This window comes from Lissotriton helveticus, chromosome 1_1, assembly GCF_964261635.1.
Source record: "Lissotriton helveticus chromosome 1_1, aLisHel1.1, whole genome shotgun sequence".
Lineage (NCBI taxonomy): Eukaryota > Metazoa > Chordata > Amphibia > Caudata > Salamandridae > Lissotriton > Lissotriton helveticus.
In genome coordinates, this window is record NC_136057.1 from 231,909,480 (window position 1) to 231,923,772 (window position 14,293).

A 14,293-nucleotide genomic window follows, 5' to 3' on the forward strand; every position below is an offset into this window, starting at 1 on the left:
AGTGAGTAGAGTAGTGAGTAGTGAGTGCAGAGTAGTGAGTAGAGTAGCGAGTAGAGTAGTGAGTAGTGAGTGCAGAGTAGTGAGTGCAGAGTAGTGAGTGCAGAGTAGTGAGTAGTGAGTAGTGAGTGCAGAGTAGTGAGTAGTGAGTGTAGAGTAGTGAGTAGAGTAGAGTGGTGAGTAGAGTATTGTGTAGAGTAGTGAGTGCAGAGTAGTGAGTAGTGAGTAGAGTAGTGAGTGCAGAGTAGTGAGTAGTGAGTAGAGTAGTGAGTAGAGTAGTGAGTAGAGTAGTGAGTAGAGTAGTGAGTAGTGAGTGCAGAGTAGTGAGTAGTGAGTAGAGTAGTTAGTAGTGAGTAGAGTAGTGAGTAGAGTAGTGAGTAGAGTAGTGAGTAGTGAGTAGAGTAGTGAGTAGAGTAGTGAGTAGAGTAGTGAGTAGAGTAGTGAGTAGTGAGTGCAGAGTAGTGAGTAGTGAGTAGAGTAGTGAGTGGAGTAGTGAGTAGTGAGTGCAGAGTAGTGAATAGAGTAGTGAGTAGTGAGTAGAGTAGTGAGTAGTGAGTAGAGTAGTGAGTAGAGTAGTGAGTAGTGAGTAGAGTAGTGAGTAGTGAGTGCAGAGTAGTGAGTAGAGTAGTGAGTAGTGAGTGCAGAGTAGTGAGTGCAGAGTGAGTGTAGTGAGTAGTGAGTGCAGAGTGAGTGTGCAGAGTAGTGAGTAGTGAGTGCAGAGTAGTGAGTGCAGAGTAGTGAGTAGTGAGTGCAGAGTAGTGAGTGCAGAGTAGTGAGTAGTGAGTGCAGAGTAGTGAGTAGAGTAGGGAGTAGTGAGTGCAGAGTAGTGAGTAGAGTAGTGAGTAGAGTAGTGAGTAGAGTAGTGAGTGCAGATTAGTGAGTAGTGAGTGCAGAGTAGTGAGTAATGAGTAGAGTAGTGAGTAGAGTAGTGAGTAGTGAGTACAGAGTAGTGAGTAGTGAGTGCAGAGTAGTGAGTAGTGAGTAGAGTAGTGAGTAGAGTAGTGAGTAGTGAGTAGAGTAGTGAGTAGTGAGTAGAGTAGTGAGTAGAAAGTAGTGAGTAGAGTAGTGAGTAGTGAGTAGAGAAGTGAGTGGAGAGTAGTGAGTAGTGAGTAGAGTAGTAATAGTGAGCAGAGTAGTGAGTAGTGAGTTCAGAGTAGTGAGTAGTGAGTAGAGAGTAGAGTAGTGAGTAGTGAGTAGAGTAGTGAGTAGTGAGTAGTGAGTAGAGTAGTGAGTAGAGTAGTGAGTAGTGAGTAGAGTAGTGAGTAGTGAGTAGAGTAGTGAGTAGAGTAGTGAGTAGTGAGTGCAGAGTAGTGAGTAGTGAGTAGAGTAGTGAGTAGAGTAGTGAGTAGAGTAGTGAGTAGAGTAGTGAGTAGAGTAGTTAGTAGTGAGTAGAGTAGTGAGTAGTGAGTGCAGAGTAGTGAGTAGTGAGTAGACTAGTGAGTAGTGAGTAGAGTAGTGAGTAGTGAGTAGAGGAGTGAGTAGAGTAGTGAGTAGTGAGTAGAGTAGTGAGTAGAGTAGTGAGTAGAGTAGTGAGTAGTGAGTGCAGAGTAGTGAGTAGAGTAGTGAGTAGAGTAGTGAGTAGAGTAGTGAGTAGTGAGTAGAGTAGTGAGTAGAGTAGTGAGTAGAGTAGTGAGTAGTGAGTAGTGAGTGCAGAGTAGTGAGTAGAGTAGATAGTAGAGTAGTGAGTAGAGTAGTGAGTAGTGAGTGCAGAGTAGTGAGTAGTGAGTAGAGTAGTGAGTAGAGTAGTGAGTGCAGAGTAGTGAGTAGAGTAGTGAGTAGTGAGTGCAGAGTAGTGAGTAGAGTAGTGAGTAGTGAGTAGAGTAGTGAGTAGGGTAGTGAGTGCAGAGTAGTGAGTAGTGAGTAGAGTAGTGAGTAGAGTAGTGAGTAGTGAGTAGAGTAGTGGGGTGAGTAGTGAGTAGTGAGTGCAGAGTAGTGAGTAGTGAGTAGAGTAGTGAGTAGTGAGTAGAGTAGTGAGTAGAGTAGTGAGGTGAGTAGAGTATAGTAGTGAGTAAAGTAGTGAGTGCAGAGTAGTGAGTAGAGAAGTGAGTAGTGAGTAGTGTGTAGAAAGTAGTGAGTAGAGTAGTGAGTAGTGAGTAGAGTAGTGAGTGGAGAGTAGTGAGTAGTGAGTAGAGTAGTGAGTAGTGAGCAGAGTAGTGAGTAGTGAGTGCAGAGTAGTGAGTAGAGTAGTGAGTGGAGTAGTGAGTAGAGTAGTGAGTAGTGAGTAGAGTAGTGAGTAGTGAGTAGAGTAGTGAGTAGAGTAGTGAGTAGTGAGTAGTGAGTGCAGAGTAGTGAGTAGTGAGTAGAGTAGTGAGTAGAGTAGTGAGTAGTGAGTGCAGAGTAGTGAGTAGAGTAGTGAGTAGAGTAGTGAGTAGAGTAGAGTAGTGAGTAGGATATCACAGGCAGCAGCTGTGCAAGCTTCTTACACTCACAAGGAGACCACAGGCAGCTGAGGTACAATCTTCTCCCACTCACAAGAACGACATCACAGGCAGCAGCAGTGCAAGCTTCTTACACTCACAAGGAGACCACAGGCAGCAGAGGTGCAAGCTTCTCACACTCACAAGAAGGACATCACAGGCAGTAACGGTGCAATATTCTCACACTCACAAGGAGATCACTGGCAGTACACACCACATGAACACACTCCATAACACATAGCAACAATACATTGGCATTTACAATGCCATTAGCTCAAACTCAAATAAATCCGAGCCCGATTGCATTTCTAATGCTTGTTTTTATTGTATCTGTAGAGTTTGGGGTTTTTCAGAAGGGACATAAACAATGGCAATTTGTAACTTCTATGTCTGCCGCATTGTGCAGCACACATTAAAACAGCAAACTGTCATGAATGATAACAAGGAGAAATAATGCATTTCTCCTTGCTTCACCATGTTAAAATCAGGTTTCCCTGGTCTTAACGTTGGCAGTGCCTCCTATTTACGCCACCCTTTTAAATAGGGGGCAACATTAAAATCAATGGGTGTTGCAGCTCTCCAAAACACCCATTGCCCTCCCCTTTCACGCCAAGTATAACGGGAAAGGGTGCCCTATTTACAAGGCGGTGTTAAGCCACATGAACCCTTTCAGTGCGTCAGACGTCGCAGTGGGCGTGTGCGAAGGACGACCAGGGGCCATACGAACCACGCCCACCCATTATTTTGCCCGCACCGCGGCAGAATTCACGCCGCGGTCAACGGGTAAAGTGGCTTAATACTGCCTTCCTGCACATGAACAATACTTACAAAAATGATGATTTGCAACTTCTATGTGTGCTGCACAATGCAGCACACATAGAAGTTACAATTTGCCATTCTGGATTGGTTATAAGTGCTAGAAGGGAGACCTTCCTGCACATAAACATAATTCCCTCAATGTAATCACCCTTGTATTATGGTGCAAGGCATCTGCGTTGGAGCGACACAACTTATTTTAGCGTCCGCGCAGGTGAAAACACAGGGGTGCGTATTATTGTAAATAAGGCCCAGCCTTGCGTTTCTAAATTGACGGGGCACAGCATTAGCAATTTTGAAGCTAGCCCATGCTCTACCACTTGCTCGTAAAAATGCCATTTGGTTTTTAACTCTGTTCATTAGTCTCTGGAACAGATTTATCTTCATTTCACGCAGCACAGTGAGCCAGCATGCTGCGCTGTGCTACCTGAAAGAGCAGGAATGCACTGTATTTAACATGATAGAGTGCATTTCTGTCCTTCCCTTGCGCCGGCGCTCAATGTGCTGCTTAGCACCAATGTAGGCACCCATGCGCCGTGGTGCAAGGTTGTCTGCGTTGCAGACAGGATTGTTTTTGTGCAGGAAGGGATAACTTCCTGCACAATAAAAATCCTTTGAGGCGTTTTCCTCTTTCAATCAATCAATCAATCAGAGTACTTTTAAAGCGCGCTACTCACCCGTGATGGTCTCAAGGTGCTGAGGGGAGGGGGTGCCGCAACTACTCGAAGAGCCAGGTCTTGAGGAGTCTTCTGAAGGCCAGTAGGTCTTGGGTCTGCCGTAGGTGGGCAGGGAGGATGTTCCAGGTCTTGGCGGCAAGGTAGGAGAAGAATCTGCCGCCGGAGGTCGTTCGTTGGATGCGGGGGACAGCGGCGAGGGTGAGGCTGGCGGAGCGGAGCTGGCGGGTGGGAGTGTAGAAGTTGAGTCTGCTGTTCAGGTAGGTTGGTCCGGTGTTGTGTAATGCTTTGTGTGCATGGGTGAGGAGCTTGAAGGTGATCCTCTTGTTGACGGGGAGCCAGTGTAGGTCTCTCAGGTGGGGGGTGATGTGGCTGCGACAGGGGACGTTGAGGATCAGTCGGGCGGAGGCGTTTTGGATGCGTTGTAGTTGTCTTAGGTGTTTGGCTGGGATTCCTGCGTAGAGTGCATTGCCGTAGTCCAGTCGAGGGCCTGTGTCACTGTTCTTCTTGTTTCGGTTGGGATCCACTTGTAGATCATGCGCAGCATGCGGAGGGTGTTGTAGCAGGAGGAGGAGACAGCGATGATCTGTTTGGACATGGAGAGGGAGGAGTCGAGGATGAATCCTAGGTTGCGAGGATGGTCTGTGGGTGTCGGTGCTGGTCCCAGTGTGGTCGGCCAACAGGAGTCGTCCCAGGCTGAGGGGGTGGGTTCGAGGATGAGGACCTCCGTCTTGTCCGAGTTCAGTTTCAGATGGCTGCTTCTCATCCAGTCAGTCACAGCCTTCATTCCCTCGTGGAGGTTGGTTTTGGCAGTGTGTGGGTCCTTGGTGAGGGAGAGGATGAGCTGGGTGTGGTCCGCATAGGAGATGATGTTGAGGTCGTGGTGGTAGGCCACTTGTGCGAGGGGGGCCATGTAGACGTTGAACAGCGTCAGGTTGAGGGATGAGCCCTGGGGGACTCCGCAGATGATGTTGGTGGTTTCGGATCAGAAGGGTAGGAGGCGGACGCTCTGGGTTCTGCCGGAGAGGAAGGACGTGGTCCAGTCGCGGGCCATCTCTTGGATTTCGGATTCTTTGAGGCGTGTCTTTAGGGTGCAATGGCAGACCGTGAAGAAGGCGGCTGACAGGTCCAGGAGGATGAGGGCTGATGTTTCGCCGTTGTCTAGTTGGTGCCTGATGTCGTCTGTGGCGGAAATGAGGGCTGTCTCGGTGCTGTGGTTTCATCTGAATTGGACTGGAACGGGTCCAAGATGTTGTTGTCTTCGAGGTGGCGGGCCAATTGTATGTTGACTATTTTCTTGATGACCTTCGCCAGGAACGAGAGCAGGGAGATGGGAAGGAAGTTCTTGAGGTCCTTGCGGTCTGCCTTCGGCTTCTTAAGGAGGGCGTTGATTTCGGCGTGCTTCCAGCTTTCCGGGTATGTCGCTGTTTCGAAGGAGATGTTGATGACCTTCAGTAGTTGGGGTGCGATGGCTGAGTCTGCTTTGTTGAATACATGGTGTGGGCACGGGTCTGGCGGAGATCCTGAGTGGATGGAGTTCATGACCTTGCGTGTCTCGTCGTCGTTGACGTTGGACCAGGAGGTCATGCGGTTGGTGCTGGTGGTGTTCGCAGGGGAAGCGGAGTCTGGTGTAGTCGGGGCGGTCGTGGTGTTGAAGCTGTTGTGGATGTCAGCGATCTTGCGGTGGAAGAAGGTGGCCAGTGAGTCGCACAGTTCTTGTGAGGGCAGGATGTCGGCGTTGGCGCTGGGGTTGGAGAGTTCCTTTACGATGCTGAAGAGCTCTTTGCTGTCTTGTCCGTTGTTATCCAGACGGTCTTTGAAGGAGGATCTCTTGGCTAGTCTGATGAGGTGGTGATATCTGCGGGTGGCGTCCTTGTGGACTATGTGGCTCTCTGGTGTGTGTTCAGGGAGCCATTTCTTCTCCAGTTTCCGGCATGCACGTTTGGAGGTCTGGAGCTCGTTGGTGAATCAGGTGGCTCTCTTGCTTGCGTGGTTGTTGGAGGGTTTCTTTAGCGGGGCGAGGATGTTGGCGCAGTTGTCGATTCATTGTCTGAGGTTGCAGGCTGCAGCGTCTGGGTTGGTGCGGGTCAGTGGGTGGGTTCTGGGCGAGGGTGGTGATCAGCTCTTTGGTGACTTTGCTCCAGCATCGGTGAGGCAACTGTTGGGTGCGGTGGTGCGTGGTTGGTTTTTTGAAGGTGTAATGGATGCAGCGGTGGTCGGTCCAGTGGAGTTCGATGGTGTGTTTAAAAGCGACGTGGGTGCTTGTGGAGAAGATGGGGTCCAGTGTGTGACCGGCGGCATGGGTGGGTGCGGTGACGAGTTGTCCGTTGGCGAGGTTGTCGATCAGGGTGGCGGAGTTGGTGTTGTTGTTCTCGAGGTGGAAGTTCAGGTCCCCGAGGACGATGTAGTCCGTGGATGCGTGAGTGCTGGCGAGGTCGGCGATGGAGTCGCTGAACTGAGCCCGGGGTCCAGGGGGTCTGTAGACGAGTGTTCCTCTGAGGGTGGTGTTGGGGTCGGTGTGGTACTGGAAGTGAAGGTGTTCGGCGGTGTTGAGGGTGTCGTCTGCGTGGGTGGCGACCTTGAGGGTGGACTTGTGGATGATGGCTATTCCTCCTCCGATTCGGTTGGCACGATCCCTGCAGGTGATCTTGTAGCTGTCTGGGATGGCTATGGTGATGTCGGGCGCCAAGGAGTCGTTCCACCAGGTCTCGGTCAGGAAGGTCACGTCTGGGGAAGAGGTGTCGAGCAGATCCCAGTGCTCGACTGCGTGTTTGCGTGCGGAGCGGGTGTTGAGGAGTAAGCAGCGGAGGTGGTTGGGTCCAGTCCTTGGAGGTTTGGTGGCTCTGTTGCAGGTGAAGATGCAAGTGCGGCAGGAGAAGGGTCCGTGGGTCCGTTTCGGGGCGGCCTGGAATCAGGTGTGGTTTTGGACGGAGTTGAGTGCGTGGAGGGTGCTGGCGTCGTAGCAGAGTCTGGTGTCGTGGCGTTCGCGGGGTTCGGGGGTTTTGCTGCTGGGCGCCGTCCAGGCGCGGATGGGCGCAGACAGTCTTGCCTTCGGCGCACCAGCGTCCAGCATATTTGGGGAGGTGGGAGGGGGGAGCAGCTGGGAGGCGGGAGCAGCGAGTGGCAAATGGGCGGGGCACAGGAGGGGAAAAAGGTGGTACAGAAAGCAAAAGAATGAGTGGCACAGATCACAAAAACGGGGCACACAGGCAAAAAGGGGGGAACGAGTGGCACAGAGCACAAAAACAGGGCACACAGGCAAAAGGGGCACAAAAGGGGGGGCGAAAACGAGTGGCACGAGGCACAAAAACGGGGCACACAGGCATAAGGGGCACAAGGGGGGGAAACGAGTGGCACAGAGCACAAAAACGAGGCACACAGGCAAAAGGGGCACAAGGGGGGGGGAAACGAGTGGCACACAGCACAAAATGTGCTCTGTGGGGTCACAGAGAGTGGGAGCAGTGGAACAGAAGCCAAGAACAATTACCAGTGAGTCGTCGGCGGCAGCAGGGGCACACACTTGGAACTGCGTGGAGGGGGAGCGACCTACCAGGAGGCTCGCTTTCTAAGTGCCCGGCACAATGCTGCTCACAATGCTGCTCACATAGAATAGAAAAAAACGAGGTGAAACAATATTTCTCCCTGGGGATTTGTTGTATTTTGATGCTTTCTCAGGTCTACCAGTAGTGGTAAATCTAGGAATGCGCCAAAATCGGTTGGTGGATGCTAGGGAACAACCATGCTCCACCCATGGAAATCCTCCCTGGGGCAGAGTAGCGCAATGCAGCGATTTTCCCTGCGTTGCGTTGCCCTTGAATTATCAAGCTACGCGGGGACACGCAAGGTGGCCTTAAAAAGACTTAATAAATCTTAGTAGTTATGTGGCTCTTACCCCTCGCCCCCTTGCCTAACGTAAGGGCGACACAACTCAATTAAGCATATGGCCCTATGAAGCTGCCTTCCTCTAGAGAAGAATAGGAGGCAACAAAGAGGCATCAGGTCATGACTGTATGTTAAGTTCTTAAAATTCTGCTCAGTTCACTTTCTGTTTGCTTTATACTTGGTGTGTGTGGTCCCCCAGTTCCCAATCCAAAGTTAACCTCTTCACTCTAGTGTTCTTCAAGAACAGTCTGTCTTCTGTGTCTACCACTGCTAGGAATCTGTTACTCATCCCTACTTGTGGCACTGTTACATGTATGTATGTCCCTGTGGGTTCCACCTCCCTTGTCAAACTATGCAAGACATTATTATTACTGTTGAACTGGGGAGAGACCACAGACGTCGGGTGTGACTGAGAGAGAAAGCCAGACTATACGAGACGAGAATCTCGGATAAAGGGAACTCTTGTCTTACTGGCGATAGGGTCTGCTTCTCATGGCACTCATTGGGCTCGATTCACAGAATGAATTTAAGACTCAATCCTAAACTTACTACTATTTTGGTATTCACAGAATGCACTTACTACTTTTGGAATTCACAGAATGAACTTACTACTTTTGGTATTCACAGAAGTTAGGATTTTGTCTTAAGTTTGTCTTAAGACAAACTTAAGACAAACTTAAGACTGACTTAAGACAGACTTAAGACAAAATCCTAACTTCTGTGAATACCAAAAGTAGTAAGTTCATTCTGTGAATGCCAAAAGTAGTAAGTGCATTCTGTGAATACCAAAATAGTAGTAAGTTTAGGATCGAGTCTTAAGTTCATTCTGTAAATCGGGCCCACTGTGTTTTGTGAGGCACAGCTTCTAACACCGCGGCTGCCCTGGGAGGACGCAGCCATACTCACAGGTGAAAACAGACTTACTCACAGGGGAAAACCGACTTGCTCACAGGTGAAAACAGACATACAGGTGAAAACCGACTTACTAACAGGTGAAAACCGACTTACTCACAGGTGAAAACAGACATACAGGTGAAAACCGACTTACTAACAGGTGAAAACAGACTTACTCACAGGTGAAAACATACTTACAGGTGAGAACAGACATACAGGTGAAAACAGACTTACAGGTGAGACCAGACATACTCACATGTGAGAACAGACTTACTCACAGGTGAGAACAGACCTACTGACACGGGAAAACAGACATACTCACAGGTGAGAACGGACCTACTGACAGGAAAACAGACAGAATCACAGGTGAGAACAGACTTATTCACAGGTGAGAACAGACATACCCACAGGTGAGAACAAACATACTCACAGGTGTGAACAGACATACAGATGGAAACAGACATACCCACAGGTGAGAACAAACATACTTACACAGGAAAACAGACATACTTAGGGGTGAAAGCAGACATACTCACTGGTGAGAACAGAAATACTCACAGGTGAGAACAGACATAACCACAGGTGAGTACAGACATACTCACAGGTGAGAACAGACATACAGATGGAAACAGACATACCCACAGGTGAAAACACCCACAGGTGAAAACAGACATACTTACAGAGAAAAACAGAAATACTCACAGGTGAAACAGACCTACTGACAGGGGAAAACAGGCATACTGAAAGGTGAGACCAGACCTACTGACAGGAAAACAGACATACTCAATGGCGAGAACAGACGTATTCACAGGTGAGAACAGACATACCCACAGGTGAGAACAGACATACTCACAGGTGAGAACAGACATACTTACTGGTGAGAACAGACATACCGATGGAAACAGACATACCCACAGGTGATAACACTCACAGGTGAGAAAAGACATACTTACGGAGGAAAACAGACATTCTCACAGGTGAGAGCAGACATACTCACAGGTGAGATCAGACATACTCAAAGGTGAGAACAGACATACAGATGGAAACAGACTTAGAGGTGAGAACAGACGTAACTCACAGGTGAAAACCGACTTACTCACAGGTGAGACCAGAAATACTCACAGTTGAGAATAGACATACTCACAGGTGAGACCAGACATTCTCACTAGTGAAAACAGACATTCTCACTAGTGAAAACAGACATACTCACAGGTGAGAGCAGACATACTCACAGGTGAGAGCAGACGTACTCACAGGTGAGAACAGACATACTCACAGGTGAGAGCAGACATACTCACAGGTGAGAGCAGGCATACTCACAGGTGAGGACAGACATACTCACAGGTGAGAACAGACATACTCACAGGTGAGAAGAGACATACCCACAGGTGAGATCAGACATACCCACAGGTGAGAACAGACATACTCACAGGTGAGAAAAGACATACTCATAGGTGAGAACAGACATACAGATGGAAACAGACTTACAGGTGAGAACAGACGTAACTCACAGGTGAAAAAAGACTTACTCACAGGTGAAAACAGACATACCCACAGGTAAAAACACACGTACTCACAGGTAAAAACAGACATACTCACAGGTGAGGATAACTGCTCATGGAAACACGTTTTCTCTTTTCTGTCTTCTGACTCTTCTCTGGGGTCACACATCACTCAACCCTTTACACATTTCTTACCAGCCAGTGACACTGTCTGCACTGAAAACGCTGGAGACCGCATCACTAATAATAACTAGAATGCATTACTTTTTATAGCCTTTTTAGAGGATATGTTTGCTTTTTTTAATGCTGTGAATAATATATGCAATTATCACACAATTTAAAGGTGCTGTTAAAACAAACCTCTACACGTCAGTAAGTCCCACAGTCTAGCTTGTGTTTATTGTACCAATAGCTGGCAGCCTGGCAAAGAATCATAAGACAATTGTCATTTCAACTGACCACAGAATTACACTCAAGTTTAGCATAGAGCTAAAGGTAGTAACATGTCAACAGTTTACTTACCCCTTTATGCAGCGCAAGTCTGTAGATCATAAACATGCAACTGAACGTTGTTATTCTAAATAAAAACCTATCTAGTGAAGCTGGGGGCAGGTTGTTATGTTGATATGGAAAAGATGTGTTGCTTCCTTCAGAGGGTGATGAGTTCAGGAAGACACTACTCACTTCATTACTTTTCCTAAAATCACACTCCTAGTGTCCAACTTTCAAAGTGAGGCTAATCTTCTACAGAAATTTGCAAATGTGAGACAGTGTCCAGGATTGCCTCTGGTCCAATTAGAATCCCAAAACCCATCATGTTTGTTAACTCCAATAGGTATTTTAAAGTGATATCAGATCAAAATCCAAATATGGTTATGAAACATATAAGTGCAAGATAACATCTGTGCACAAGAATCTTTAGCGTAGGAGTACCTACTTACGTTTTCACAGTAGTCACTCACCCTTACAAGAATGAAAGGCTGAGGTGGCCATGCCGAGATTCAAACATGTGACTTGCAGGCCTGACCAGATGTTAGCATGAAGGCTTTAACTCACTGTGCTGCCTTGCAGATCAGGAGAGTGAAGAGTAAATATAAGGAGAGAGGATAATACATGATTCGGCGCCCAGTGTACATATTTCATGTTCAACACTGTAATCACACTAGTGATATCTGTTCTCAGAATATACGAAAACATGCAGTTTATTAACCAAAAACATGGCAGTGGGGAAGACAGGGCAGTCCGCAATCACCATACAATAGTTTGGGTCTCCTGTATCGTGGGACAGAACCTGTTGTAGGAGTGTAAATAAATGTGGTACTGCTTTCTACCACAGATGCTGTTCATGTGCATGTAGCAGATGCAGGTGTGACAAAACTTGGTGTTATCTGTAATGTGCACCACAAAGTCAGTCTCACTAATATGCACCTGATTTCTGTTCACTTTTCAGCCTGTGGTCGTTTACCAGCCTGTTCCTGTCATGGAGAACGCGGACATCTCTTTTCGGACCTCGTCTCCCTCTGCGGACCAGAAAGGATTCTGCCCAACAAATGTTGAAAATGGCGGCCAACACTCACAGGAATTATCTCACAACATCTATCTCTGACCTCGCGGTACAGATCCCCGCCGCCGCCCCACCGCCATTTTTGAAATGTAGAGCAGCAGCACTTACTCCCCCTGAATCCTGTGTATACAAGCAGTGGGCACTCAGGCTAAGAGAAACATGCAAGGACTGGCAGAACTGTCACCTGGTAGGTTACAGAAGGCCTGGACTAGACACTGCCTCTTTAAGACGCATCTTCGACAGGACCCCGCCCACCGCTCCTGCTAAAGACTGTTCCGCAGCTAGTCTCAGGTCTGATAGGAAAATAATTCTATTATAAAACTTGAAAGTGTTTCTTAATCCAAGAAACCAAATAGATTACCAAGGGTGTATTTTAGTTAGTGAGATTGGGAGGTGTGAATCTCAAATTTCCCTATTTCACAACTAAGTCCAATTAGTCTCTCCGCTGCATTTCTCACAATCATCACTCAGCGCCAGGAAACTTATGGTGTCAGTGCGCTTTATGTTTAAATCATTTTTATTGAGGCAACACAGAGAATCAAAATATACATTGCATAGAAGGTGCAAGACCTCAAGGGTCCGAGGTGCCTTTAGCGGCACAAGTCTCTCCAAATGACATATCAAAAAGGAACCGACCAGCGAAGATACATAGATTACAAGTTTAGCCTAACATAACATAACATAACATAACATGGGTAAGATGACCATGGGTTTGGATGAAATGTAACAGGGACCTCATCAGACTCTCCATACCAAGATGCACAGCTGAAAAAAGGTATATACACCTTCCAATAGGATTATCACCTTTTATTCGCACTTTCATCCAATTTATTCGATCTGTAATCCAAAGTACTCCATATTTTCAGCACAATGTTTCGGTATTCTTTTTTTATTCAAGTTCAACAAGTGCCCTCACAGGCTTTACTCTTGTGCACATGGAGGTGCATGATCTCCCATAATTCAACATGGAATAATCTGTCCCAATGCATTTCGGGCTAATGATGCCCTTCATCAGGGTTTGCTACAATGAGAGCATTAGAATTAGAATCACAAGTTATCGCTGTCAATTAATAAAACCTGAACAGTGATGTCTTCATATATTACTTCTGTGCCCCATGTTACATGCAACAAACTTCAATGTGCACAACCTTTTTTGAAAACATGCTTAACAAAAACGATATTTTTTTTAAAAACAACAGTGCCACCAGGATTATAAACCATACTTAGAAAAAACACTCCACCTTCCATGAGCAAGATTAGTTAAAGCCTCATTTAACCCAAAAACACCCGACCTTCACCCAGGGCTTTAAGTGGGCCGGGTCTCACCGGGTCTGAGCAGTTTTTTTGAGAGGGCCTCGAAACGGGTCTCTTAACGGGCTCTGTTTTGTGCCCTGGCACCAGCGGTCCGTTTTTTCCGGACTGCGTTGACAGCAGCCACATCAATGTGTGCGTGCTCACACTGCTCACTTCTCAGTAGTGGAGAAGTTACAGCAGGACATCATGCCAGATGAGCGTTGTAGGGGTAAGGGAAATCCTTTAAAGAGGGTTCTTTTCTCTCTGGAATTCCATTCTTTTTTTAGAACTCAGGAGCAGCAACATTGTCCTGGTGTCACCAGGGTTGTAATTGGAAGCTTTTTCAATATTATCTACAAGCGATAGTTGCTGCTTATTTGTTTAATGCAACTAAGCCAATAGTCCTGACTTGTTGCATCATATATCTGGACGCAATGACAAACCGCAAAATACAAGTCGGGTGGCACACTATGCAAAGCACAGATTTTTAGTTTGTGTTTTAAGCCACGCGCCCCTTCGAGAGACACCCCAATTTTTTCATCCTGGTTTAAACCTTGCCTACACCTAGATTAGTGTTGTGATTTCAAACAAAACAACTTCTCAGTAATAGTGAATAAATGCCGAAGCATAAACATTAAACAATAAAGAATGCATACCTCCACTACAATTCTCTCATGATTCAGTAATCGTGCAGGCTGAATCTAACCCCCAAAGTGTGTGCGCTATTTGTTGACTGTCACATGCAGAAAACATGTCACCTGATACACATTTCTTATAAACATAAACAAAACACTGCCACCTGCGTGTACCCTCCAAATCCCCAAAACACGTGTGTCACTCACTATTATCAAAGCTCTCTAACAGGCGTCACTCCAATACAAGTTATTTCACTTAGAGCGATGTTCACTGTGAAAAATATTTTACATGATGATAACCACTGGACAGTTAAAACTGATGTCCTCAATAAATCGGACTACGACAAAAAAAATGAACCTCCAGTGTCCTTTCACATTTCAATTTATATATTGCCTACAGAGTTCTTTTTCACTTTTCGTAACTCACAAAGAGTGGATGGAAAAAGGTAAATGCTCCATATGTGAAGTGGTTGAGTGCACACCCAATATTGAAACTCTTCCAATGTATGCAATGCTCAAGGCAAAGTTAGTGCGTGCTATCTTGGAACGCGCTCCGTCCGTGCTCGTGGGTATAATTCCTGTAACTGGGACCTCATCAGGCTCTCCATACCAAGATACA

At 47.0% G+C, this 14,293-nt stretch overlaps 1 protein-coding gene across 3 annotated transcripts in view; it reads left to right on the forward strand.

The window, feature by feature from the left end:
- Window positions 1-14,027, forward strand: part of LOC144787463 (membrane-spanning 4-domains subfamily A member 4A-like) — a 380,273-nt gene extending 366,246 nt beyond the window's left edge. For all 3 annotated transcript variants that reach the window (XM_078665340.1, XM_078665342.1, XM_078665341.1), the window contains one exon: window positions 11,633-14,027. In XM_078665340.1, the coding sequence (XP_078521466.1) occupies window positions 11,633-11,788 (156 nt within the window). In that variant the 3' untranslated portion in view covers window positions 11,789-14,027. The remainder of the gene's footprint in view (window positions 1-11,632) is intronic.
- The last annotated feature ends 266 nt before the right edge of the window (window positions 14,028-14,293 follow it).